Source organism: Vigna unguiculata, chromosome 1, assembly GCF_037176805.1.
Source record: "Vigna unguiculata cultivar grain cowpea cultivar isolate G323 ecotype 2 chromosome 1, ASM3717680v1, whole genome shotgun sequence".
NCBI classification, from domain to species: domain Eukaryota; kingdom Viridiplantae; phylum Streptophyta; class Magnoliopsida; order Fabales; family Fabaceae; genus Vigna; species Vigna unguiculata.
In genome coordinates this window covers 44,362,889-44,390,441 of record NC_140792.1, presented here as the reverse complement: position 1 = coordinate 44,390,441, position 27,553 = coordinate 44,362,889, and the positions used below count along the sequence as shown (strand labels likewise).

The 27,553-nt window shown below is 30.5% G+C and overlaps 3 protein-coding genes across 4 annotated transcripts; 2 read left to right on the top strand and 1 right to left on the bottom strand.

Annotated features, from left to right (window-relative positions):
- The first annotated feature begins 8,986 nt into the window (after nucleotides 1-8,986).
- Nucleotides 8,987-14,933, top strand: LOC114192339 (kinesin-like protein KIN-14I). The gene is made up of 20 exons (XM_085674300.1): nucleotides 8,987-9,126; nucleotides 9,346-9,576; nucleotides 9,804-9,970; nucleotides 10,047-10,190; nucleotides 10,285-10,521; nucleotides 10,631-10,702; nucleotides 10,966-11,034; nucleotides 11,124-11,186; nucleotides 11,274-11,453; nucleotides 11,543-11,624; nucleotides 11,745-11,840; nucleotides 11,945-12,118; nucleotides 12,201-12,307; nucleotides 12,393-12,573; nucleotides 12,793-12,952; nucleotides 13,038-13,291; nucleotides 13,396-13,559; nucleotides 13,650-13,823; nucleotides 13,948-14,441; nucleotides 14,537-14,933. The coding sequence occupies exons 2-20, from the start codon at nucleotides 9,459-9,461 to the stop codon at nucleotides 14,664-14,666; spliced, it is 3,066 nt and encodes a 1,021-aa protein (XP_085530426.1). The 5' UTR covers nucleotides 8,987-9,126; nucleotides 9,346-9,458; the 3' UTR covers nucleotides 14,667-14,933.
- Nucleotides 14,934-15,813: 880 nt separating this feature from the next.
- LOC114165083 (uncharacterized) lies at nucleotides 15,814-17,207 on the top strand. Its single transcript, XM_028049739.2, has 5 exons — nucleotides 15,814-16,103; nucleotides 16,233-16,320; nucleotides 16,415-16,488; nucleotides 16,573-16,629; nucleotides 17,022-17,207. The coding sequence occupies exons 1-5, from the start codon at nucleotides 16,008-16,010 to the stop codon at nucleotides 17,154-17,156; spliced, it is 450 nt and encodes a 149-aa protein (XP_027905540.1). The 5' UTR covers nucleotides 15,814-16,007; the 3' UTR covers nucleotides 17,157-17,207.
- An 804-nt stretch (nucleotides 17,208-18,011) lies between these two features.
- On the bottom strand, nucleotides 18,012-21,045 carry LOC114162678 (putative polygalacturonase). Of its 2 annotated transcripts, none has more exons than XM_028046635.2 (6): nucleotides 20,908-21,045; nucleotides 19,994-20,308; nucleotides 19,764-19,872; nucleotides 19,490-19,664; nucleotides 19,332-19,402; nucleotides 18,012-19,061 (listed from the first exon to the last, which is right to left on the bottom strand). In XM_028046635.2, exons 1-6 carry the CDS (start codon nucleotides 20,992-20,994, stop codon nucleotides 18,367-18,369), a joined length of 1,452 nt encoding a protein of 483 aa, XP_027902436.1. In that variant the 5' UTR covers nucleotides 20,995-21,045; the 3' UTR covers nucleotides 18,012-18,366. The 2 variants fall into 2 exon arrangements, with proteins under 2 accessions (XP_027902436.1, XP_085530427.1); XM_085674301.1 differs by lacking the exon at nucleotides 20,908-21,045 and adding an exon at nucleotides 20,612-20,885.
- Between the last annotated feature and the right edge of the window lie 6,508 nt (nucleotides 21,046-27,553).

The following is a 27,553-nucleotide window of genomic DNA, read 5'->3' as shown; positions in this document are numbered from 1 at the left end:
GTTATCAAATAACTTTTTATATGATTATAATTTTCAGTAATATTCCAACCAAATTGCTATTACAATAATCAATTATTACACGATGTTAAAAGTTTCACTTCGACTAGAGATAAAACAAATTCATAATATATAAATGAGTGTAATCCTCATTTTACAAGTCGGTTTTGTGAGGTTGAGTTAGGTTTAAAGTCCACTTCTAACAAGATATCAGAGTTAAGTTAGAGCTTATCCTAGCGAACCTTTTTAGACATTCTGTTCCATCTGATATCGGACCGCTAACGAATCACCTATGAGAGTACCTCGACATGATATATATATATATATATATATATATATATATATGTATATATATATATATATATATATAAAAGATAGTAATTTGTGAAAAATAATATTTTTATTTACTTTTTTTTTTATTTTCTTACAGTCGTAGTATAAACCTATCATATTTTGTTATGTGTAATTTTAAGTCACATCAAACCTGCCGAAATCTCACGTAAATATAAAAAAGTCATTGGAGTTATTAAAAATAAATGTCTTTAAATTGGCGATGGAAGATGGGTCAACCATTTAAAAAAAATCTCAGTAAATGAAATTCTACACTTCTTCTTCTGAACAAAATAAATACTATATATATATATATATATATATATATATATATATATATATATATATATATATATATCCTTAACAACTAAATCCTAAAATCTTGATCAAAGTGATGGCCACAATCTGTAACAACAATCATCACTCTAAACTCATGAAATAACTTATTGAAAACTTTCAATACTTTCTAATAATAATTGCTCAGTATTTTTCAATTCCTAAACATATCTCCTCTTTTTTAATTTCTCAATCATGAAAGGATGTGAAGCATCTGGCCTTATAAATACGAGAGAAAAAGAGACACTAAAAAGTCACATTTAATATATTTTTCACAAAAAACAGTAAATATTTACACTGCATAAATATATAATTAAATTTATACAAGCATGGTAACCTAGGGAAAAAGAAATTGATATAAGTTATGAAATGGGGACCTTCTTCTGTGAACCATAATGTATTTGAATTTTGACCATTATTATTCCATTAATTAAAAATTAAATGTGCAACGAACCCTTTTCATTCCCCTCGCAGAGTTTTAACTCACCTACTCTACCTGCACATTTTGGTAACGCATCAACACCTTTCACTACCAAATCAAAGAATAATGAAAGTAATGGTTAGCCTTAGCTTTCGTTTATAAAATATCATTATATGCCAAATTTTCTTCACTTTTTTTCTCTACACTACTTTCAGTTATGATCACTTTGATGAATGCCATAACTTCAAAAGCAAAAAAATGAGTCTCTTCATCTTTTTTTACCTTCTGGGATTTTTTCACCAAACTCCAAGTTATCCTCCAAAAAGCCACTATTATATTTTGGGGTCACATAGATGTTAGGATTAAGGAGGGATACAGATATAACACCAATGAGACCTGAGCCAAATCATATAAGGAACTGAAACCACTCTCAACCCAAAACCTTAAGACAATAAGTTTATGGATCTTTATTCTTATATAGTGCTCTACTTTCTCAGTTCTGATCAATGTGGAACTTAGACTCACGTTTCGATTCCTAACAATTGGTACATACGAGTACTCCTTTTCTGCCCTTTTCTGTACCGTCGTTATTCTTAACGGGACACGCTTTACCTGGAACCCTTACCTTTCCTAGTGTAGTAGGCATGCACATTGTATGCTGAACCACTTTAAATCTGTCTATTTATCTCTCTTTTATTCTTTTCTTTATTGCCTTGTTCCTAACAATAAATTGAAGGCAAAAATTTAGTTACTCTTCCGACATTTTATAGGTATTGTCTGCTTTGGGGGCAGCCTGAAGTTTGATCACAGTTTTATTCTTAAAAAGTATCTTGAAGGGTGAAAGGAAGTAAAAATATTTAAATTACGTTTGACCTCGATTTATAAGGGATGTGAGACTATCAAATATTTAAATTATGTTTGATCTCGATTTATAAAGGATGTGAGACTATCAAATGTACGAGAATAATTACATCGGAAGAAAATAAAGAATTAATATGTACATGTGAGTAAACTCATTTAATTGGATTTTTATTAGTGATAATAAGAACAAAATTTGAATTTGAATTTGAATCTGAATTCATAGACTTTTTTTTATTGAAAAAAAATTATAATTTATCGAATTCTCCTTGGAATTATCGTGACATTCAAGCAGAGTTTTCTTTCAATTTGAAAATTTTTAAATAAATACAAAACGCCAACCGGATTGTAATAATGTTGACACATTTGTCCGATCTTTCGAACGTTTTAATTTTTAAACAAATATCCTAGTCACTGTCATCATCAATTAGCAACTATTTTTGACATACACGTTTGTTTTCATTTTACAGTAAACAAATTCAAATGTTTACTGATTTCTAAAGAAAAAAGATTAATTTAGATATGCGTACATTAAAAGTGCATCAAAATTTGAGTTGGGAGAAAATATTAATTAGTAAAAAAAATTTGTATTTGTTTTGAAAAAATGAAGATGCATGTGCATCCAATGTATGATGTGGTTGGCCATCTTGAGAAATTCATATGATATTTTGCAGCGGAATGTGATGTGAAGTTCAGAAAGAGAATTCATATGATATAGTGGGCTCACTTAACATGTGAAAGTCATAAAGAAAAAGGCAATAACATGCAAACTTTACCCTTTCAATAATAACTGCACTTGACAACTTTTCTTATGTTTATTAGTGTTTCAAAATTATAATACAAAACTAAACACCTTTAATTAGGAAACAAGAGTGATCATTATTCAACCATTCTGCAGGTCCCATATGTGTATGTTATTCTCTAATTCTGCTTTCAATTCCCAAAAGAAAGAAAAAGAGGTAAAGTTTCACATTCATTTAATGTTGCTTATTATAAACATAATTTCATACTCTTTTAAATGGATAAAGAAAATTAACATAATTTTTTAAAATTTTTATTTACGTTAACAATTTATTTTAAGAAAAAGTGTAATTTAACTAAATTATTTATGATCAGTATACATGCGCTTATATAATGTCAATGGAATGGGCAATAAATATACAGTAATTTGGGCAGTTTAGTCCGGGTTGACTCGGTAGCATGTTGCCAATTGGAGTTTGCCACGTGGAGAAATAGGATGGCTTACTTGAGTTAATTTGCCGTCCGATCATTTTTGTTGAATGACCGGTGACTGTAGGTAAAGTGGGTCCCTTTTAAGACGCGCTCGTGGGCCTTCCCAAACCTAATGCTATGGTTCCGAACCAGGGATTTGAATTTTTCGAACGTTAAGTATGCTTCTCACTTCTTCTTTTTAATTCACAACTATGCCCTTCTCTTTATTTTATTTCTTGGGTAGCCAGTCATCTCATTCTCATTCCTCTCAAATATTTTGCTTTCGGTGATATTTCAAAGAATTGTATTATCCTTGCACTCAAACGAAGGGGAAAGCAGAACTTGTGACTGTGTTAACACTCTAAGTTTACCCTCACCACATACTAGAGAGGTGAAAAAAAAAATCAATAATGAATAGTATATCTTACTATAAATTTGCTTTTTCATTAAAAATATTTATAAATCTTTTATCTTAGATGAATGATTAGATGGTTACTAATATTTATTTGATTTCTATTAGTTCATTCCTCCAATTTTCTTTATTTTATCTATTATACTCTAATTGTTTTCTCATGAGTAATGTGTACAAAGATGCGGATTCTTTTTTCCCACTCAAATATACACTAATTATATGACATTTAGAATATTTTCTTCTCCACCCGACATTTGTGAGAAAACACGAAGGAAAGAAAGAAAAAAAGTTAGCTAAAACTTTGTATTTATTTATATATCCTTACTTTACTCCTATAATAGACATAATATCATCTATTAATACATTCGACTTATTCACAAGCCATAACTTATGTAAGAGATACATGATATGGATACAGATAATTCAACTTTTATAGTCTAAAAAGTGTGAGACATATGAATATAATATGTACATTTGATCATTGTGAAATATTTAAATTACCGATCAATATCTGTACAGTATGACCTACAGTCAGATCATCGGTCAGGCGGACCAAGGACCATCGGTCAGGTGGACCCTCATTTATGAAGACAACCGACAGGACGCACAACCCATCGGTCGGGCGGCCACACCAAAACTTGGATCAATAATCAGGTTTAAAACGCAATTGGGCCATGATTAAGAAACCCTAATCACATGCCCAAACCAAAAACTATAAATAAAAGCTCAATGTAGGTTGGTAAACACCTTCAACTCGCATTTTATTACAGCATTTACTGCTACCTACCGATCAGTCTTAAACTGACTTAAGCATCAGAGCCTTTTAGACAGGTACCCCGATCGCCCGACCAGCCGAACAGGAGGAGAGCCGAGCTACAGAGGGAAATGCAGGACCTGGATGTTAACTATGGGCGGATCCGAAAAGAGCTTGACTGGATGACCGAGCAGCAAGAGAAAGAACTGTATAAGCTCGTTAAGGAGGACGTCAGACAAGAGGAGAAAAAAGATAATTTAAGTGTTTATCGTAGGTGCTTGGTCCCTACACCCGAAACAATATCTATGTGCTCAAAATTATCTATAAAATTAAAAAATTAATCAAATATAATAGTGTAAGCATATTATTGTTAGGTCTATAGAGGAGATCGAGTCCAATCACATAAAACATTGACATCACTCTCAACCCAAAACTTTAAGACAATAAAAAAAAATTTCATCTATCTAATATTCAAAAAATAGAAATAAAAATATATAATCATTATAGAGACTTATGCAATAAATTTATATATTTGTAAGTTTTAAAAAATCATTATATTTATTTTTATTAATATTATATTAAAATAAGGTCAAAATTATTTTATAGAAAAAAAATTAAATTAGTCTCTTCACTCATACATATTGTACAACTCATCGTACTAGAGTGTTGATGTATGATACGTTTCAGATACAACTCATAGCCTCATAGGTCATAAGCATAGCCAATGTGATTGATTTATATATTTAGATTGGAGGAAAAACTAAAATATTATGCAAATAATCATAATCTTATTTATGTAAAATTAACATAAAAATAATTGTAAAATAAATAGTTAGTATATAAATAATAAGCAGTAATAATTACAATAATATTAATAAACATAAAACAATTTGTTTTTTATATATAATGTTAATAATAATAACTTTTTAATTTAATAATTAATCAAAATTAATTTGTAACTACAGAGACATTTTGATCATTTAATAAATATACCATTTAACAAATTTTTACTAAATTTATTACATCTATCTCATTTTATTTTTCTTCACCTTCCATCTTTTTTTTTCTTTTTTTCTTCTTCTTTTATTTTCTATTCTCTCGTTCCTACTACCTCAACTCATTCTAAAAATGAAAGAAAGAAAATGAATTAACCGAAGACTTAAAAAATTATAGAAAAAATAGACAAAATAATTAGTGAGTTGGAAATATAGCTAAAATAATGTTCATTTCATGAACAAAAGTCAAGTGACTGAATATTTAGATAAAAAATAAATAAAAAATTATAAACAACTAATGAAATATTTTTCTTAATAGTACTTAATTAAAAGTATCTGAATTTACATGACACTTAATGCTTAATTAAAATTAATTTCTATAAAACAATTAAAGTATTTTGTGTTAAAATATATTTTTAATAAATTTTTAAAAAATTAAAATAACAACAATAATAAGAATTATATATATATATATATATATATATATATATATATATATATATATATATATATATATATATATATACACACACACGCTTTGATTAGAATTTAAACAACAAAGAATTGATGCATTTCAAAATAAAAAAAAATGGGCTACATAACAAATATACAATAAAAAACTATCTATCTAATCATTTTAGTATAAGAAAGAATTTTATATTTTAATAGTTAACCTATAATTATTAAAATGTATTATAAATATTTATTTTTTTATTAATAAATATTCTTGAAATTACTCAACCCCGTATATTAACTTAATAACAATTAAATTTATTGAGTGGTTAAATAAAAAATAAAAATATAATTTAATTCATCCCGATCTAAAAACTGATACCTATGTAGTTTTTACTAATACTTTGATTGTATATATAGATGAAAAGGGCACAGAGAATTGATGTATAGTTGTTACATTGTGTTTCACTATTTCCATTTTAATTTGAAGTCTGCGAAGATAATTGTTCCCCAACAACCATTGCACTAACAGAAAGAGAAATTCTACCAAATTATATTCATTTACAAGTTACTAATACATTCATATTATAATATATTATGTCAAACTTATCAATCTTTGCTTTCAAACTTTTTTACTTCTAAACTTAACTGCACCAAACACACTTCACTCACTTACTATTACGAATCTTTTCGCTAACTTGTTCTTTAATTAATCTCTCAGAACAAAATCCTCATATATATTTGAACAAATTATTTTTACAAAAAATAACAAAAAGATAAATAAATTAAACTTATATATAAATATAAAACACTTTCTCTTTTATAAATCTTTATGGGGAAATTTATTTAAAGCTATTTTAATCTTTATTATTACTAGAAAAGCAATGTTTATAATTTCATATTTCAATCACTGGGGATTACTGATGAATAACATACATATTATGAAATGCACAATTCTAAAAGGAATTACGAACAATTTATACATACAAAATACAAATCCTTTTGCAGAATTTATATTTGTTGGACAGCCTAATAATTAGTAAATATTTTTAATTCTAAAGATGAACAACTTTCGGCTAATAATTTTTATTTTTTTAACTAAAAATAACTTTTTCAATGTTTTAAGTTTTATAAAACACATCCTTGACCCAACAAACAAACCCAACCACTCCCATCCTCTGACACGGTTTTTTAGCAGCTACATACGAATAATTATTTTTTGAACCCTAAAGGAGCGTTTTTATTCCTTTAAGTTAGGCAATAGATGGCATTTCACTTTTCTTTTCTCCATTATTCTATTTCTGCTTTACTTCATTACTCATTCCTGCATTATGTAGAACCATAGAATAAGAAAAAAATGATTAATTTTAATTTTTAACAACTTAATCTTTGATAATTTTATCTTTTGATTTGAATTGACATTTTTAAGTATTTTCTATTTTTTTTTCAGTATATCTAATAAACTTCACGTTATTTAAAAATTAAGATCAAATACAGTTTAAATATATCTTTTTTTCCTCTTATTTTTAATACATTTTTTAAAATTAAAATCGTAACAAAAAAAAATAGATAATATCTCAAAAATACAGTAATTATTCCTGACAATTCTCATAATTCCCTTAACTCTTAAATTATACACCTCGATTTGTTTAAGAATAAAAAGGTTACATCTGACAACCAATACAACAAGACTGGGTCATGCCCCAAACCCATTCTTTATGCCTGCAACAACGTTTATGTCTTTCCTTTTGTACGTAATCCTGAAGCTCGAAACTTGGAATCAAAGACAACAAAATAATTAGGGATGGCAAGTATTCATGAGACCAAGTCGGTTTTTGATAAAGTTGGTGGTGAGAATGAGGACAAGTTCATGAGTCTCAATGAAACAGGAAAAAGAAAAAAAAAAAAAAAGCTTATGATAATAATGACCCTAAATCAAAGTATCATTATTAACAGCAAATGGTTGGTCTGGGCACTTGATAATATTACCAAAATTAAAGCATCATGTAAATCATTGACATTTTTCATGTAACCAAAGTTAAGTATTACTTTAATTGGTTAAACAACATCACCAAGATTGCATTGGGTTTACTTTTGAGAAATTATCATTGGTCTCTTTCCCTTGGTATTTGTTTCTTCACTGCAACAGTACAGAAGCATCAGAAAATAAATGAGGGAGTGATTAATCTGGAAGTTGAAGCAAATGTGTGCAGAGAAGATCTAGCTGCCACATTCTTTTTCCGTTGGATCCTAAAATCCAACCATAATATCCCTTTTAGGCACACTAGTATCCAACATAAATCACCACCGATCTACACTCAACACATCTTTTCAAGACAAACAAAATCTAAACCATTCACTTTTTCTTTATAAATTTTATTTTTTATACGGAAAAGTTACAATTTTAAGATCCTAAATTTGCTAAACTTAAGTTTTGGATACTAATATAAATTATAACTATTTTTTTTACTTTTTTTACTTAATATGAATTATTGATTAATCTCTATTTTTTTTTAAAACAATCAATAGTTTACAATGTAAGAGAATAAAAAATAATAGTGAAAAATTAAGAGTGAAAATATAATTTTCTAATGTAAAATAGTTACTATATTCTTTTGACCATTATGAAATACTTAAAAAGTCTACCAATTAACTACACAATTGTCTATTCCGGGTGTACATCAAGGCTTAACTAATGTAGGGTTATTTTCACTTATTAAGTGGTCTTAAATTCGAATCGTGGATATATAACTGTCTTTAATTATTTAAAGAAAAAAATTGTCATCTGTAAAAGACGTTTTGTTTCTAATCAAGAGTACAACTAAATGAAGGAATTAAAATCGGAATAACTATAATCACTAACTATAAATGCACAGTTAAAACAAGATTCTTGCAAAACTCAAAATAAATATTAGAATTGGAACTATTATCACTAAACGTCAACGAGCGGTTTAGAAAAAGCTTTAAATTACCATATTTAGGATGTCAGTTTAATAATTTCTTAAGTTTAAAATTTCATTTTGATATTTTAAGCCGTGATATTAAGTCGACGTTTAGTTAATTTTTTAAGTTAAACATTAAAAAGAAATGTATTTTTGTTATAAAAAAAAGGAGGAGTGAGAAGTTCACGCGCTTAGAAGCGAAGTGAGGGTTGGGAAAAAACAGAAATGTTAATTTTAGTGATATAAAGTTTGAAAGAGTGAGGTATGGGAGTAGGTTCGGAGTTGAGGTGCGGGGTAATGAGAAAGGGAAGAGGAAAGAGTAGAGAGTATAAAGGGCATTTGAATACAGAAATGGTGATGCTATACTTTGTATCTGCAAGAGGCAGAAGAAAAAGAAAAGAGAAGAAAAGCGAAAGGTAAATATAATGGAACTAACATGGAAACATATGTCAACAACACTCAATGAAATAGCATCATCAACAAGCACCATATCAGAGACAAAACGATCACACGCTTTTAAATCCTTGTTCTTTTCTTTCATTCTTTCTTCCTTCTTCTTGTTTCTCACATCACATTCTTTTTCTTTTTCTTTTTTCTGTTCTGTTCTTTTCTTTCTCTCTTCAATTCCAATCCAGCTTTCTCCTCCTCCTCCACCCGATGGATCGGATTGTGCAATGTAGATGACCTTCTTGGTCAGTGGCCGGGGACATCAACATCATTGTTAACAACACTCTCTCGTGTTCATGTTATGGCGGCAGAGGAGGCGTTGTTCTTTTCTGTGGCATCAGTGGTGGAGGACGTGCTTCAGCAGCACGGTCCTCGCCTCAAAGATCTTGATTTGGAATCCAGGAAAGCAGAAGAAGCTGGTACTTTCCCGTTATTTTTTCTGGGCTTCCTTCAAAATTCAGTTTTGGATTTGCTTATAACTCTGATATTAATAGTAACGAGTGAAAGTTAATCTTTTAATGTGAAAGTGTTTGTTTTTTTTGTATGATGATTTACTTTCAAATTGTTTGAAAGAAAAAGTATCTGAATTTTGTTTCAAATTATCAATCACCAAATACCCTGAAACGGAAAGTTCTTTACCGTGCAGCATCAAGAAGATATGAGGCAGCGGGGTGGTTGAGAAAAATGGTTGGAGTAGTTGCGGCTAAAGATTTACCAGCAGAGCCCTCTGAGGAAGAGTTTAGACTTGGTTTGAGAAGTGGGATTATTCTCTGTAACGTTATTAATAAAGTTCAATCCGGAGCTGTTCCCAAGGTGGGTTAGATCATTGTTTAGTTTGATTTTCTAATGTTCCGGTAAGTGTTTGTTTACATTGTATTCTTATTTTAAGGTTGTGGAGAGTCCTGTTGATTCTGCATCGATCCCTGATGGGGCACCATTAACGGCATATCAGTATTTTGAGAACGTGAGGAATTTCCTGGTGGCTGTCCAAGAAATTGGACTTCCTACCTTTGAGGCATCTGATCTGGAACAAGTATGTGAATACAAGTTATCGATTCTATCATGGTTAATTCAATTGTTAATGACACAAGTTTTTTTGTTCTGTATTGAATTATTTGTTATCTTAGGGAGGAAAATCGTCTAGGATTGTCAATAGCGTGTTGGCCCTGAAGTCCTATTGTGAATGGAAAATGAGCGGGGCAAATGGCGTGTGGAAATTTGGTGGAAATCTCAAACCCACTGTGTCTGCCAAATCTTTTGTTAGGAAAAACTCAGACCCATTTACTAATTCCTTGTCAAGAACTTCATCGATCAATGATAAACATCTCACAGTTCTTAGTTCTGACGTAGACTCTGACAAAATGGTAGGTACACTTGGTTTTTGGTAGTACCTGCTCTGGATTTGTCTAGTTGAACCGAAAGAATAACCAACCGATTTTTTTTTTTTTTTTTTTTATATTTCTGTAATTGCAGTCTGGTTCCCATTCTTTGAGTTCGCTTGTTCGTGCGATTCTATCGGATAAGAAGCCAGAAGAAGTTCCATCGGTAAGATAGCAAGTAGCTCTACATGTTTCACAGCTAAATTTCATCACAACTTTACTAGCTAAGTTGTGTCTTATTGAAAATAAGTCCATATTAAGATAAAATGCTTTATAGAAAATTATAACATTCTTGTGAAACAATATCACATTCACATTACTGTTACTTACTACACATCTGCTGCTTCAGTTTGTTTTAGTCATTCATAATACTAAGAGCAAGAGTGCCTTTAAAGCTAGTTTTTAATATTTTTCTTGTCCATGGAACAGTTGGTTGAATCTGTTTTGAGTAAGGTTGTAGAGGAGTTTGAACAACGCATTGCAACCCAAGGTGAAAAGGTATGATAATTTTACCTACTGGTTCTTACTTAATTTGACTTTGTTGACAAGCTGTTCTTGATTTTCTTCACTATCTTGTAACTTCCCAGGCAAAAGTAACTTCGATTGATCCTGTTTCTCAGAGCAATGGGTCTGTTGTGGCAGATAAAAAGGTAACATGGCTAGTGTTTGACATATTCCAGGACCTTCATGATACTTGAAAATGCTATAATTCTTATAACCACATATTTTTCGATTAGGGGGAGAAGAAGATTCATGTGGTAACGAAAAAAGAAGATGGCATTCATAAAAGTCAAGTTAATGCTATGGTATCAAAAAAAGAGGATCGCAATCATAAAAATCTATTTGCTGATGAGGAATCGCAAAGACAACTTCTGAAGCAGAAAATGCTCTTTGATCAGCAGCAAAGAGAAATTCAAGTACAGAATCAATGATGATACTTATCATAGTTTAATCTTTGCAATTTCTTAATACAGTAGTTAATATCTCATTTATTGTGTTATTGTAGGAGCTAAGACATACTCTTCACACCACAAAATCTGGTATGCAGTTCATGCAAATGAAATTTCGTGAGGAGTTCTCCAATCTTGGTAAGGATAGTGATTAATTCATTTTAAGCTTCTACTATTTTTCTCCTACTTCCTTTGTTTGCCTTGTGATTGGTGGATGAAACACGACATCTTATTTAACTTATTTGTTTTCCTTTCTAGGGATGCACGTTCATGGCTTAGCTCACGCTGCTTCTGGATATCACAGAGTTCTTGAAGAAAATCGCAAGCTATACAATCAAGTCCAGGATCTTAAGGGTATAAAGATTACTGCTTTCTTGTTGCTTTTGGTCTTCGTTTTTATGACTTTGTGATTTTTTAACCCCGGAATTGAATTAATATGAGTAAATCTGTTTCATCAGGGAGTATTAGGGTTTACTGTCGAGTAAGACCATTCTTTCCTGGACAATCAAACCATTTGAGCGCAGTGGAAAATATAGATGATGGAACTCTCACAGTTAACATTCCTTCAAAAAATGGGAAGGGACGCAGGTCCTTCAACTTCAACAAAATCTTTGGACCATCTGCAACCCAAGGTTGGTTTTTTCTTTTTGCTTTCACTTATCTACAAGATTTCTATTGTTTAGTATGATCATAAATTTCTCTCTTTTGTTTCAGCTGAGGTCTTCTTAGACATGCAGCCACTCGTTAGATCTGTTCTTGATGGCTATAATGTTTGCATATTTGCATATGGTCAAACAGGATCAGGAAAAACTTACACTATGGTAGGATCCACATCCATTTGGAATTTTCTCTAGAAAGAAAAAAAAAATTAATGATCTTTTACTGATTTATGCTTTTAACATGTAGACTGGACCAAAAGAAATCACAGAGAAAAGCCAAGGTGTAAATTACAGGGCTCTAAGCGATTTGTTTCTTATAGCAGATCAAAGAAAGGACACTTTCCAATACGACGTTTCTGTTCAAATGATTGAGATTTACAATGAACAAGTCAGGGATCTTTTGGTCACTGATGGAACAAACAAAAGATATCCTTTACCAGTATATTTGATTCTCTTTCGTTTTGTACACAATTATGAAGTGCTATCTGTTTTATTTTTGTATGATCTCAGAAATTACAGTACATTGCGTTGATTGCTGCTCTTAACAAATGAAAACAAGTTTTAAATGTGATGCAGTATCAACTATTGATACCATTCTAGAACATACATGCCATTGATTTCTTTGCTGCCCTTAACTGTTAATACATTGGAGATTCGAAGTAGTTCTCAGAAAGGACTCAGCGTTCCAGATGCAAGCCTTGTCCCTGTATCATCAACTATTGATGTGATTGAACTAATGAACCTTGGTCAAAGGAACCGTGCAGTTGGAGCAACAGCTCTTAATGACCGCAGTAGCCGATCTCATAGGTATGGTGTATCCTACTCACCTTTTTGTCATGTTATGTCTTGGACACAGCTAACAATTGTATTATTTCAAATATCAACGTGGCAGTTGCTTGACTGTTCATGTTCAAGGAAGAGATTTGACAACTGGAGCTATCCTTCGTGGATGCATGCATTTGGTTGACTTAGCAGGAAGTGAGAGGGTGGATAAATCCGAGGCCACAGGAGATAGACTGAAAGAGGCACAGCATATTAACAAATCTCTTTCAGCTCTGGGTGATGTCATTGCTTCCCTCGCTCAGAAAAACTCACATGTACCTTACAGAAACAGTAAACTCACACAACTACTCCAAGATTCACTTGGTAAGGTTTAAGAAGTTGGTTTGCCAGCCATATATTTTTTTTCTGTTCCTTAGAAACACAATTCGTTTGAATTCTGTCTGATAGTGTTGGTTGGATTGTTTCAGGAGGACAGGCAAAGACACTAATGTTTGTTCACATAAGTCCAGAGAGTGATGCTATTGGAGAAACAATTAGTACCTTAAAATTTGCTGAAAGAGTTGCCACAGTTGAACTTGGTGCTGCTAGAGTAAACAAAGATAGTTCAGATGTTAAAGAGCTCAAAGAACAGGTTGATGGTCAAATCTAAATTTTGTAGTTCTCTTCGTAACAATCGTTTTCAGTCCAATCAAATCTAAAAAACTACTGAATTACGTTTCAGATTGCAAGCCTTAAGGCAGCACTAGCAAGAAAGGAAGGAGAATCAGAACATTCTTTATGCAGCAGCTCCGAAAAATACAGGACAAAGGGTATTGAGCTTTCACCTTACCAAGTTCCTGACACTGGGGATCAGCTTGGATGCCGGCGACCAATGGTGGAGGTTGGCAATATAGAGGTATGCATAATTTTACTGATTATCATGGCATTGGACAACTAACATGACTTCATAGCATTGACTAGATCATGCAAAAACTGTTCCATGTTAAACTGAGATGGAATTTGATTACTTCATGCTGCAGGTTCAAAGTAATACTACAGTGAGGCACAAAACTCAGAGCTTTGACTTTGATGAGATATCAGCAAATTCACCACCGTGGCCTCCGGTGAACAATAGTCTTGGACAAAACTATGGGGAGGATGACAAAGAATCTGGTTCTGGAGAATGGGTTGATAAGGTCATGGTCAACAACAAGCAAGATGTAAACAAAACTGAGAACCTCTTGGGGTGTTGGCAAACAAGCAATGGAAACTTATCTGAGGCCTTTTATCAGAAATATCTTAAAGATTCTCCCAAAATGTACTCAGAACAATCTTACAACATGTTCATAGGAGGCAACCAGTTTAACATTGCGGGTTCAGATGACACGGATGAGCTTGATGCTGCCACCAGTGATTCCTCGGAACCTGACTTGCTTTGGCAATTTAATCATTCCAAACTCAGCAGCATGACCAGTGGAATTGGATCAAAGACTACAAGATCTATCTCTAAGTCAGCGAAAAGCCCCGAGTTGAGGTAATGCAAAAGTGATATGGTAGTATAACATAGCCTATTTCAGATTATTTTTATTTGTACTGTTTGGTGATAATAGTATATTTTGAATTTTGCAGTAAGAATGGTGTTCATTCTTCTCCTTTGGGTCCTTCACCGTCATTGAAACAGTCAAATGGCGTCCCACATCGAACAGGAAGGCAACCGGCTCCAGTTGACGTGAAACGTAGAAGTGGGAGTAGAAAATAAACAATGTGTTATTCAGAAGGTATAAAGAGTGATTGTTCATATTTTTTATTTTTTTAATATTTTTTCAATTTTTTAGATGGACAGAGAGAGCTATTTTTATATTATTTTTTTTGGGTTTGTATTTTGTAATCATCAACCTTACACGGATAATGGAGCAATAATGCCAGTTGCTTTGTTTGTATGATGACATTCTTTTGTTTTATTTTACAACATTTCAGGGAATGTAACACTGCAATGAATTTTTATCTGTACAAATCAGTTTCCTCATGTTTTATATATCCCTCCCCCAGTTTTGTTCTAAATCATTTTTGGAGGAAATAAATATAACTACTTTATTTCTATGCATAAAACATTAGTTGATTAGGTTAGTTTTATATGGTATATTTACCTTATAATACTGACCTAAAATACGTGTTTTTAAGTAAAATTATTAAATTAGAATAAGAAAAGTTTGTTAAAAACTTAAATACTCCGCAGATGAAAGCATATTATGAGTTTCAGCATTGTTTCTGGCCGAGATTAGTAAAAGGAATACTGTCATCTTTGTTGGAGTGCAGAAAGAAAATTCTCATACTGGTGAAACCCAAAACCTTTGTCCAGCCCACAAAAATTGGTCTGAGGCCCAATGTTGAATTATTGACTTTTGTCACTGTTGAAGAGCCCAATGTGGAATTATGCTGGGTCTAAAATATGAAAAATGATAAAAATGTAATAGCACACATCCAACGTTGTAAGAACTTGAAATCCACAACAATCTTTTCGACAAGTGCTTATGAATAACATAAGTATCGTTCATGTATCAATTGATTCTATAATTAAAGAAAAATAAGAATTAACTATTTTTTATGCAAGCTACGTGTCCCTTTACCTTGAAAATTTCATTAATATGGAGTGAACTATTTTCATAACCCTCTCAAACGTGTGTGCAAATAAATTATATAAACACTTCTAAACAATCTAGGAAAAAACCTTAAATAAAAACGTAGCCACAAAAAAAAAAGTTATTACCACTTTTTCGTTTTCTTTTTCTGTTTTTTAATTTATTGGTGAATGAATCTAGGAGAGAAAAATAAATAAATAATTGAATTTATGTGGCTGGGCAAGAACAATTTGTGCTTTGGTACAACCTGGGAACATTCATTGATTATTGGTCGAGTAACTGGTGGACGAGGAAGACCGAAAGGAAATCTCTGGAAGTTTCTGGGTGCAGAGCACGACATGGATCTTTCACTTCCAAACCTTTCTGACAACATAAAAAACTACGAGAACCTCCACCACCTCCCACATCGTTTAACTAAAATAACAACATTCACCTTTGGGTTATAATTGTTCCAAGCAAAAATGTCAAACGACGCCGTTTGCTTCTATTCGGTGCTTGGGATTGGCAAACATTCGAGCGATGGTGAAATTCGATGCGCTTATCGGAAGATGGCTCTGGTATTGTCTTGTTTAAACTTAAACATTGTACCATGTTTATGTTATTGTCAGTAACATTATTGTCATTTGTTTTTGAATTTAACATGGTTCTGAATCGAGTGCATTTGTGTTGAACTTTTTGGTTAAAAGAAGTGGCATCCTGATAGATGGAGCAAGGACCCAAAGTTTGCACCGGAGGCAAAAAAACGGTTTCAGCACGTTCAAGAGGCTTATTCAGGTGCTTTACTTCACGACAACAAATCCAACGTATATGTCACTTCTATTATGATAAAACCGCAACTGAATGTGTCTGTTTTCCTTTGTAAATATAGTTTTGTCCAACACAGGGAAGAGAAGGATATATGATGCTGGTTTGTTTGGTCTAATTGGAGAGGATGATGATGAGGTGGGTTTTATGTTATGAATTATGAATTATTAATTAATTAGAATATGAGATTTGATGGCTGAATTTCGTATGTCAAAATTACAGGGATTTGTTGATTTCATGCAAGAAATGATCTTGATGATGCAGAATGAAAGACCCAAGGTATGCAAATGGTGAAGCAGAAGTATATTGAGATTGATTTTATTGAAACTAATTTTAAATAATTAAAAACTTGCTTCAGTGTACTTAAATTAATTTAAATCGTATATTTAGATTCAGTTTAATAATTTTAAGTATCTAAAATTTTAGATAACTTTGTTTTCATGTCTCCTAAATTGAAAAAAAAAAAAATTAGTTCTTCAAACCATTCTAGGTTGAGAAAAGTGACCCTACTTGCATTTTATAACTTCAAAACAAGACTTGGATATTAAGTATATGGCATTCTACATTGAACCCTTGGTTAGTATCTTGGCACTGAGAGGAGTTTTTATTTATTGATTTTCTTCTTAAAACATAATAGTTCTAATTGATTTTGGATCTTAATTGTTTTTCAGGATGAGAAAGGAACAACGGAGGATCTACAAGGACTGTTAAGGGATATGATGATGAAAGAAAATGAAGGGATAGGGGAGTCTGGGTTTAGCTGTAATTCGTCTCCATGTCCTACAAAGAGGACGCGTATTTCATGATTTCCTTGTTACATTCAATTAATTATAACTTATTTTTATCACATTCTATCATTCTACCCTTTACAGAGTTGATAATTATTAACATTGTTAAATTTTCTGCTATCAAAATTAAGCTGACAAGTGTATAAGCCAAATGCTTCTCACTCTTAAATCAATCAATTTTACTAGCAAAGTTCTTGATGGTGTTGAAAAAAATACTAATGCAAAAGACATGGTACCAGGGAGGGCCCTCCATTTCAAATAAAAGAAAAGCAATCATCATTAAATAATTGTTGGAAGTAACGACTTTTTAATTATTCATTGACTTAAAAGCGTACGAGAATCTCTTTGTTTTAGAAAATCCTTACAAGTTCTTGCAAAGAAAAACATGATAGTACCTACATATCTGTGAATATAATGCAAATGAAGAAAGTAACGTATCGCTTATAGATTTGATGACAATGGTGACCATGTTTTGCACGCGAATTCTTGGTTTAGGTTTAGTGGTGGCTCCATTAATTAGATGGTACGTAAGAAAGGTGAAGTGATGTAACCATCTGATTCAGGTTTCCCAGCTCCAGGGTGGAGTGGGACAATGCACGGCCATTGGTGGAATTGGTGGCCACTCGCGATCCATCAGATTTAGTCAAGTATAGCTGTCTACCAATGGAGAAAAGGAAAAGCAGAAGAATCAAGACCACTGACCTAACGTTGGATAGAGGACACAAATCTTTCAACCTTGTTAATCAAAATCTACCTCCTAATATTCCTGTCCGCGTGTTATTTTAAGATTGGCTGTGATAAGAAAACACAGTGTCATGGAATTCAAGGTTAATAAATTCCATCACCGTGCATGCTTCTGCCATACCAAGCAAGTCAACAGAAGCAATCATATAATGTGAATTAAAGAGAAAACTGTCAGCTTTGCTTTATCAAAACCAATACACAGTGTACCACAGAGCCAATTCACGATAGACAAAGAATCAAGGTAGCACTCCTTTGTTTTAAATGATACGTCCAAAGCAAAAAGCGTCTTTGCCTGTACACCACCATCAAAAATTTTCTTACATGAATGAAGAAATTGAGGCTGTACATGAATGTACTATCTGGACTTGACACCAAGAAATGGAAGGTTGACTGAATGTTGAAGAGAAGGAACATATTTGCATCAAGAATTTTGGTTTATTGGAAAATTGGACGAAGTTGAAGAGGCTTTAGATGCATTGGGTGACTATAGTTCTTGGTCTAAAGAGCCTGAGATATTACTACTAGAGTGTGGATATAGGGAAGGAAAGCAAGAAAAGGAGAACTTGGAATACGAGCTCTGGAGATCGGGACATGGCTCAGGAATCACCTCCTCGGAGAAACCAATCACATTAGAACAGAACCATGAAGGGGATAGCTCATAACTGAGAGAAAAAGTCACGTTTGAAAGACAGATTGTTGAGAATGGTGATTCAAATATTCCTGAAAAATTCCCCGCAACATCAATATTTGCACCCATCACATTCTTGAAAGTAATGCTATCAACAACTGGAAGTGCACTTGTGTCATACTTGTCGTCTGGATGGAAACCGGAGTATCCTGTCATGCTTATTCCCAAATGAATATTTTCCAATTCTGCATCAGAAATGAGGATGCCTTTCATATAGCCACCTCTGCCCCTAGTTGTTTTCAGTTCAATGCCTATAGGCGAGTTAAGTATATGAAGCTTTTCTGCAATAACATCTGATATTCCCCCTGACATCTCACTCCCAAAAGCCAAGCCAGCACCTGACGATGATTGTAGGTAAACATTGCTGATTTGAACACTCGAGGTTGGTTTTCCATAGGCAATTCCATACTGATCCCAGCCACTCTTCAACACAATTGCATCATGACCAGAGCTAATGTTACTGTTCTCGATGCAAACATCCTTAGAAGAATCTGAAAGTTGCAAGAACTAATGAGCCATGAAGAAAAGCAATGCAAGATACTACCACCAGTACGTGACTAAAGTGCATGTCGAAAATATCAAAATGATGAAAAACACCTTTGAGAATTGAACAAACAAAAAGCAAGGGTATTATTAACGGGACCAATAAACCAATTAACAGTAAACAAGGCTTTCTTCAGCTATAATTACAGATCAAACTGGTTGCGAAATAAAGGTGTGTAGCTTGTGTGCTATGAGACAACTAAAAGTAATTGATATACCTGGAACTATGCCACTTGTGTAAGGGGATTCGGCAGGTGCACGAGAAGTAATGTTCTGAATTTGAACGTTACTGCGTTGTCGAAAGAAGATTAAAAATGGGGAAAAACAGTTTCCTTCTAGAAATTAGTGAGTAAACCCAAAAATGAGATTGTGGTACCTGCAATATACCGGATGGATGCCCCAAGCTGGAGAGTCTACAAAAGTCAAATTGGAAATTATGACATCAACAGAATCAACAAATTCTATAAGATTTGGTCGACTGTAGTTTAAGGAATGAGAACTGAACAGCTCCCACCAGACAGAACCTTGCCCGTCTATTGTTCCATTATCACCTGTTGCATTTGTTAAATATACCAATTCAAGTGAGAAAGAAATACTCTGCATATACCAAATACTAGAAAGATAAAATGGTAATGAAAGAAGCTTCTTACCAGTAACCACCACATCGCTTAAATTCTGTCCGTATATTAAACTGCGATATCTCCCAATTCCTCTACCATAAGAAGGGAGCGAATCCACAACATCCCAATGAGAACAATCCTGAAGTGATAAAAGATATAAAAAAAAAAAAAGTATAAATAAAATTTTTCAAGAGATATTTTCCAATATAATAGTAATAGTAATTTTTTTCATTGAGCTCGAAGATAAAATAGAACTGAACCTGAGATGCAATGATGGTAGCACCTCTCTCAAGGAACAGAGTGAGGTGACTGGTGAGGTTAAAACTCCCAGTAAGCCATGTACCAGATGGAACATATAGTTGGGCACCCCCTTTGTCAGCAAATGACTTGAGATAAAATATTGCGTTTTGGAACGCAACGGTGTTCAGTGTTATTCCATCTCCAACAGCCCCAAACTCTAAGATCGACACACTGTGAGGCCTCGCATTCAACGCATTCTGTTTACATGGTCCACCGTTGTCTTCTCCGTTGCTTTCCACAGCAGCACATATTGCCACAAGGAAAAGCACTGCCACCTAAAAAGAAGATAGAAAAGGAGAAGAACTAAAGTGCAATTCCAACTTTGCAATAACAAAGTGCTTCTTCTCAAACGCTAACAATCCATTCAGTTCGATACAATGTTTAGAAGCATAACCGTCACTATAGAGATATCCAAATGCTTCCCCAGAAAAGCATTTGAAATTCTATTTCCGAATCGGAAAATTTTATACGAAAATAATAGCTTATCTTACCATACTACTGAACTTCAAATGAACTTCAAAGATCTCTACTTTACATTCATTTTCACAGACAAGAAAGCAATATCTCAACTAACCTACCTTAGCGGAGTCACCAATCTCCATTCTCTCAAACTGTCGTAATTCTAAATTGGATCCTAAGTCCTGACAAGATATTGACGTAAATTTATGACTGCTGTTTGAACTTGGAAGCGTACTGTAAAAGCCAGACTCAGGAACAAAAATAAAAACATGCTGTGATTGTTGAAGCCTGTGAAACAAACTATTCTACAGGATATCTGAGATTGAAAACAAATTAAAAAAACGGTTCATAACAACACTAATGGAAAAAACCTTAGTTTAAAATATGTTATCGCATTACAAGACAACGTACTTACTAGCTCCTTCATGTGTGCTTGAGCAGCAGCAAGTTGAAACTGCAATGAGGCCACGAAGTTCTGAATCCAGTGCAAGAACAGTTGCATGGAGCAAAGAGAGGGAGGGACTTAGATGAAGAACATAGAATACAGAACAATAGAAAGAGAGGACCCGTATTTCGTATATAATGCTAGAGAAGTACTTTGTACTCAAAAAATAAAATAAAAATAATAATATTAAAGAAAAGGGTGGTGGTAAGAGAAAGAGACAGCTAAAAAGGGAATACCAGAATGACAGCTTGTACATTTCTATTACCTTGTACATTAACAAATTTATACGCATCCAACAAGAAACAAACTAATACGAAGCTAATAATATTTCAGAGATTCTTAAATAAATCTCGACAATATTTATATTTTAATTTATTAATTGATTACATTAATTTGCGCTTAAGTCACGTGTTGAGCAACCCACCTATCTCATCTGTGCAAACTTATATTCTACCAATAAAATTATTATTTGTTTTAATTTAATATTAAAACAGACTAATTATTTGTTTTTACCCACCTTAGTAACAAATTAATTCTTACCATACAAATGTTGCATCCATTTAAAAATGTAATAAATGTGCACTGTTAGGGGTTGTTTAGTATGAACACACGTATATTAAGAATGTACTGCGATCAGGTGTAACTTTTTTTACTTACCAAAGTTAACAAAATTACCTTTATGCCAGAGAGACATAAATTAAACATTTACTGCAAATTTGCGTGGAATCGTCTTTCTATGAATAAGTTCATATTAAATCTCTATTGACATCTCAATTGTATTTAAACTCTAAAGTTTATTGATGATTTTTTGTCACGTAAAAATTTATTAAAATATATAAATAAATAAATATTTGTTGTCACATAAAAATGTATTAAAAAAAGAAAATAAATAAATATAAAGATGATCATACTGAATTCACAATAAAAATTATGCTTCACATGATGTATATAAATACAAAATACATATGTCATGAGATTTAACACGTGGAAATTGAAATAAACAAATTTGATGTTTAATGTTTTTTATTTATTTTTTAATATATGTACTATATACGTTGATCCGTATGGTTGAATAAACAAATGAACGAGTGACTGAGTTGAGCAAAAAATTTGATTAGTCATCAATAAAATAAGTTAAATATACGATTAACTTAAACAAGTTTAAAGATAATGAAATTGTGGGTCCTACCTAATAAAAATAATAAAGAAAATTATAAATACAAGTTAAACGTATAATAATATATTTATTATATATTTATTATAGCATTTTTGACTAATTAAGTTTTAACTGATTTTAACATCGGACCACTTTAACATATACATACCCACATATTACCTGACTGAACACATAAAAAAATTTTATTAGAGTAAACGCACTAACAAATTATTTAAGTGCACATTCGACCTTACACAAAAACAAAACAATATGTAAAATGTATATTGTATATTGTATATATTGTTTAAATAGGTTTTAGTTTAATAAACATTGATTGTGATTTAACTTTATCTATTATTAAAGGTATTTAAATTGAATCAGTAAAATATAACCAAAAGTTATTTAAAACCTAAAATTTGACTAAAAGTGAATTTTTAATATTTTGAAAATTAATTCCAAATTAAAAATAGAACCATAATGAATAAAATCGTGTTATAAACTTAGAATCAATTGGCAACTAATAATATAAATATATCTCTTAAAAAATATTTTAAAACTTAACTATATTTTACTTATAACATATTATCATTCATTAAAACAAAATGTGGATTTTGTATTATAGTTTTTAACTATAAAACTATGTAATTTATGTATAAATATAAAACATTAAATTATTAATATAATAATTATATAAAAAATAATTTACATGTTCCTTTATTTAAGTTTTTTCTTATAAATGTTTAATATTTTTATAAAAAAATGTTTTATGATTTTTATAACATATTTAATAATTTTATAATGACAAAAGTTGAAAAAAAAACGAACAAAATTAAATTTTGTATTGAAATTAAAATATACCAAAATTGAAATTTGTGTTTAATTCGAATAACAATTTAATATTGAAAATACCTTTATTAAACGACAAAATGTGCACTTAATTTATGCCAGATTCACTCTTTTAATTTTAAATTTTATACACTTCTATTTTATTAAATCATTAACATATTTATTGATATTTTTACTTGTTTTTTTTTCTCTCTCGCATTATTATCCACCCACTGGTATCTGACATGGAAAAAAATTATTAAAAAATAAATATATTTATTTTTCGTTAATATTCTTAATGAATTAGTTACTTTATATTTTGTCAAATTTTCTAACATATTGGAAGAATAGTCTTATTTCGAAACATGAGCAAATAGTTCGGAAGATTTTATATCATTAACAAAATAACATTTAAACTTTCGAAACATGAGCAAATATTTGGGATTAACAAAATAACATTTAAACTTGTGTAAGAAGCGACGATGTATTTATCTAAATCTTATAGATATCTTATAAGTGCTATCCAAATACTTAATGTGAGATAAAGAACAAAGAAAAAAAAAACATAAATCTCTCTAACTCCAAACCATTCAACAAAATTATCCACAAGTTTGCAATTGAAAAACCCATTTGATTAACTCCAACAAGTTTGGAAATTGGTGAAGATGTATTTAATTTTTGCTCTACTCAAATGTTTGTATGAATGTAAAGCAAAGGATTAGGTTCACGTGATAATTAAAACTGGTTGAGGAGTTCGTAGTTGGAAGCAGATCACGAAATGTGCGGTGGCTATGTCGCAGCCTCGCACGACTCAAAAGGGTCATTTTCAACTTGCAAGACATTTTATTAAATATGTTTTAAAACGGCTCAGACACTTTTAGATGCATACCAAAGTTTATCTACAAAATATATATATATATATATATATATATATATTATAATAATATTTTGATTTACTTTTTTGATTTACTTTTTTAATTATTAATTTTTTTATAATAATATAATATGATGATGAAAAGAATGATTGAAGTGGTGTATTAAAAATGAATAAAAAAATAAATTAAAATATTATTATTCTATTTTTTTTAATCTAATTTCTTCCATTATTTAAAATGCGTTACGATTTAGTTTTTTTTCTTAATACGATATTATAAATGTTAACTAATTTTACTGTAGTATTTTTTATTTTTAATTTGTTCTTAATCTTTTTTGATTTAAATAAATATTAGCATGTGTTGAAAAAGGGTCCAATTTTTTTAATTCAAACAATTTCATCCCTTCCTAAAATTGATTTAGGTTCTTTTATATAGATGTTACAATGGTATCATTATTAAAATATATAATTTTAACAAGATTAAGTTTATTTAAATTTGAATTTTATATTAGATTTTATTCAAATTTTTGTGTTACATTTTTAATAAATGTATTTATTTTAAATTATTTAAAAAATTTACATTTAAATATATAAAGTTGTTTTTATATAAACTTTAACCTTTGTATATAAATTAGCCATATATTTAAATATGAAACAAAATTTAAATAAAGTTTAATGTAAAATATAAATTTAAATAAATTTAACTTGATTAAAATATCAATTTTAATAAACATATCATTGTAAAACCTATTATAAAGTTAAATTTAATCTTAATTTAAAAATATGTAATATAATTTCAATTAAAAAAAATAAAATAAAATTGAGACAAAATAACAAATTGATATTAAATTGAGATTTTTTACATGGCACATATCCCAAAGATAACACGTGGCACTAATTAGGGATGACAATTAGGGTCTGTTTCATTGGGCCGGCCCGCAAGCCCGCATAAAATTAAAAAAAAATTGTACTTGTGTATATTAATTACTTATTTTATAGACTTTTGCATTAACGTTTCAAATTCTTGTATAACTGGAAAATACAAGTATTATGTAATTTTTAATGTGTTAAAATTTAAAGAATATATTGTGTATGTCATAGTATGAATATGATGAAAATGTTGAATTATCAATTTATCATCTAATTCTCCAAAGTCTTTACTTAATTTTGTGAACTTCTTAAAGTTTTCTAATTTTTAAACATTGAAAGTTTTATCATAAAAATTATAAAAAAAAAAACGGGCCAGCCTGCGAGCCCGCGAGCCAAATGATATGCAGGGCGGGCCAGCCCGTGTTGTGCGGGCCTTATGCGGGCCAAGCCTAAGTGGGCCATGCCGACCCGCATTGTCATCACTAGCACTAATAGTATTATGTTACACTATTATGGTAGGACTTCAACACTTGACTAATATAGATTGACACACATATACATCGGTTAACATTGTTAATATTGTGTTAACAAGAATCGATTTCTAAAATATTTTAAAACACGAATGACTAAATTAAAACTGAAAAAATTCTAATGATCTAATCGATAATTTTATGAAAAAGAATGTTTAAACCTATAAATGTTTCATGTTTTAAAAAGTATAATATATTTAGGTTAAAATACTCTGTTGGTCCTCGTTTTTGTCGCAAAATCTCAATTTGGTCCTCGTATTTTTATTAGTCTCAATTAGGTCCTCATTTTTGTAAATTAGTATCAATTAGATCCTTTCCGTTAGTAGAGAACTAACACCGTTAAGTAGGTGTCACGTGTCAGCTCCTCGTTTTTTTGAATTTTTGTAATTTTTTTGTAATTTTTTAATTTTTTTTCAAAAATATTTATGCCACGTGTCACGTCTGTAGTGTGCCACGTGTCAATCTAATATGGTGACACATGTCAAATTATTGTTTGAATCTCAATTTGGTCCTCATATTTGTTAATTTAATTTGATTTGAGTCCCAATTTTTTTAAAAAAATTTCAATTTCAGACACTCCAAATTTAGACCAAATTTTACTTTTATATAATGTTATGATTATTTTTATTAAAATTGATATTTTTATTAAATATTTTAATAATATTAATTGTATTTAATATTAAAATTTTAAATATATTTATTTTAATTTGTTATAAAATTATTTTAAAATTTTACATTTGAATTTATAAAATTGTTATTTTTAAGCCAACTCTAAAATATTGTTGATATTGAATATTATACAAATATTTCGAATATAAATTTATTAATCTATATATTTATAATTTTAAAATAAATTTTAAATAAATTTTAATGTAAAATATAAATATAAATAAATTAAATATTGTTAAAAATATGTAATAGAAATATCACTTGTAATAAAAGTATCATCATTACATTTATAAAAAAATTAAATTTGTTCTAAATTTGGAGCACATGAAATTAAATTTTTTTTAAAAAATTTGGCACTGAAATCAAATCAAATTAACAAATATGCGGACCAAATTGAGATTTATACAATAATTTGACATGTGTCACCATATTAGATTGACACGTGACACACTACAAACCTGACACGTGGCATAAATATTTTAAAAAAATTTAAAAAATTTAAAAATTAAAAAAATTCGAAAAAAGAGGAGCTGACACGTGGCACCTATTTAACGGTGTTAGTTCTCTACTAACGGAAAGGACCTAATTGATACTAATTTACAAAAATAAGGACCTAATTGAGACTAATAAAAATACGAAAACCAACTTGAGATTTTAGTACAAAAACAAAGACTAATAGAGTATTTTAACCATATATTTATTATGATTATTGTACTGCATTTTTTTTTTTCTATATCAGCATCAGAAAAGAGAGAAACTATAAAATATTTTAATGGAAATAATGAAAAAAAAAATGGGAAATGAGCAAAGAAGTTTTTATGATAGATTTATTGTTCTCTTTTTCTTAAAAGTTATAAAACAAGTGCATGATTAGCCTAACCAAGTCAGCCAACTGCACTCCCACATACATACATGTGCGTCTTTTTAAATCTGTCAGTACAATGTATATCATGCCAGGATATTTTCACTTGAAAAAAAAAACTTAAAAATAGCTTTTAATTTATGTATAAAATATTATTTTTTTACTTTACGTCTTTTGTAAATGTTTATGGAGATATTGTTTAAATAGATTCAAATGCATAATTGCTTTCTATTTTTTTCTTTTCATTTTTATAAATGCTTTTTTTTCTCCCGTTCTTTTAGGACTGACCATTTAAGCATTTAAAAACATTGCCGATTAATAAAAACAAAGACATTTCGGAAAGATAAGAGTGGTTTCACAGTGAGAGTGAAGCAGAGGGTATATAAATTACTATTAGATGAATTCAACCCCGAAATGGGCCATTCCCAATTTTGATGGACTTGCATCGAGAGAAAATCACATCATTGTATAGAACTCTTCACAATTTAGGAAAACGTTTGGGTATCAGTCTGGAAACCTGGGAATTATATAAAACATTATCCGATAATATTCTTTATTTGAAATTTAAATTTAAAAAAAAAAGGGTAAAATCCTCGAAGGTGAAATGCATATTAATATTGTAGTTCCTACTTTCAATTTATATAACATCTAATAATATCTAGTCATAGTTATATATCATAATATTTAATATAAATAATATATAATCAAATAACTTGTACAGTAGGAGTTGATATGTTTATAAGAGTCGATTGATGTTAAGAGATATTTGCACAACGTCGATCGGTTCGAGTCAACAACACCTTCCGTTGGATACAACGATCACTGTGAAA

Coding starts and splice junctions, on each gene's coding strand:
- LOC114165083 (XM_028049739.2), top strand. CDS start 16,008: ATGTCAAACGACGCCGTTTGCTTCTATTCGGTGCTTGGGATTGGCAAA. Junction 16,104..16,232: donor CTTATCGGAAGATGGCTCTG/GTATTGTCTTGT, acceptor TTTGGTTAAAAG/AAGTGGCATCCTGATAGATG. Junction 16,321..16,414: donor CGTTCAAGAGGCTTATTCAG/GTGCTTTACTTC, acceptor TTGTAAATATAG/TTTTGTCCAACACAGGGAAG.
- LOC114192339 (XM_085674300.1), top strand. CDS start 9,459: ATGGCGGCAGAGGAGGCGTTGTTCTTTTCTGTGGCATCAGTGGTGGAG. Junction 9,971..10,046: donor AATCCGGAGCTGTTCCCAAG/GTGGGTTAGATC, acceptor TCTTATTTTAAG/GTTGTGGAGAGTCCTGTTGA. Junction 14,442..14,536: donor GCGAAAAGCCCCGAGTTGAG/GTAATGCAAAAG, acceptor TGAATTTTGCAG/TAAGAATGGTGTTCATTCTT.
- LOC114162678 (XM_028046635.2), bottom strand. CDS start 20,994: ATGCAACTGTTCTTGCACTGGATTCAGAACTTCGTGGCCTCATTGCAG. Junction 19,873..19,993: donor CTACCATCATTGCATCTCAG/GTTCAGTTCTAT, acceptor TTATCACTTCAG/GATTGTTCTCATTGGGATGT. Junction 19,665..19,763: donor AAGCGATGTGGTGGTTACTG/GTAAGAAGCTTC, acceptor CAAATGCAACAG/GTGATAATGGAACAATAGAC.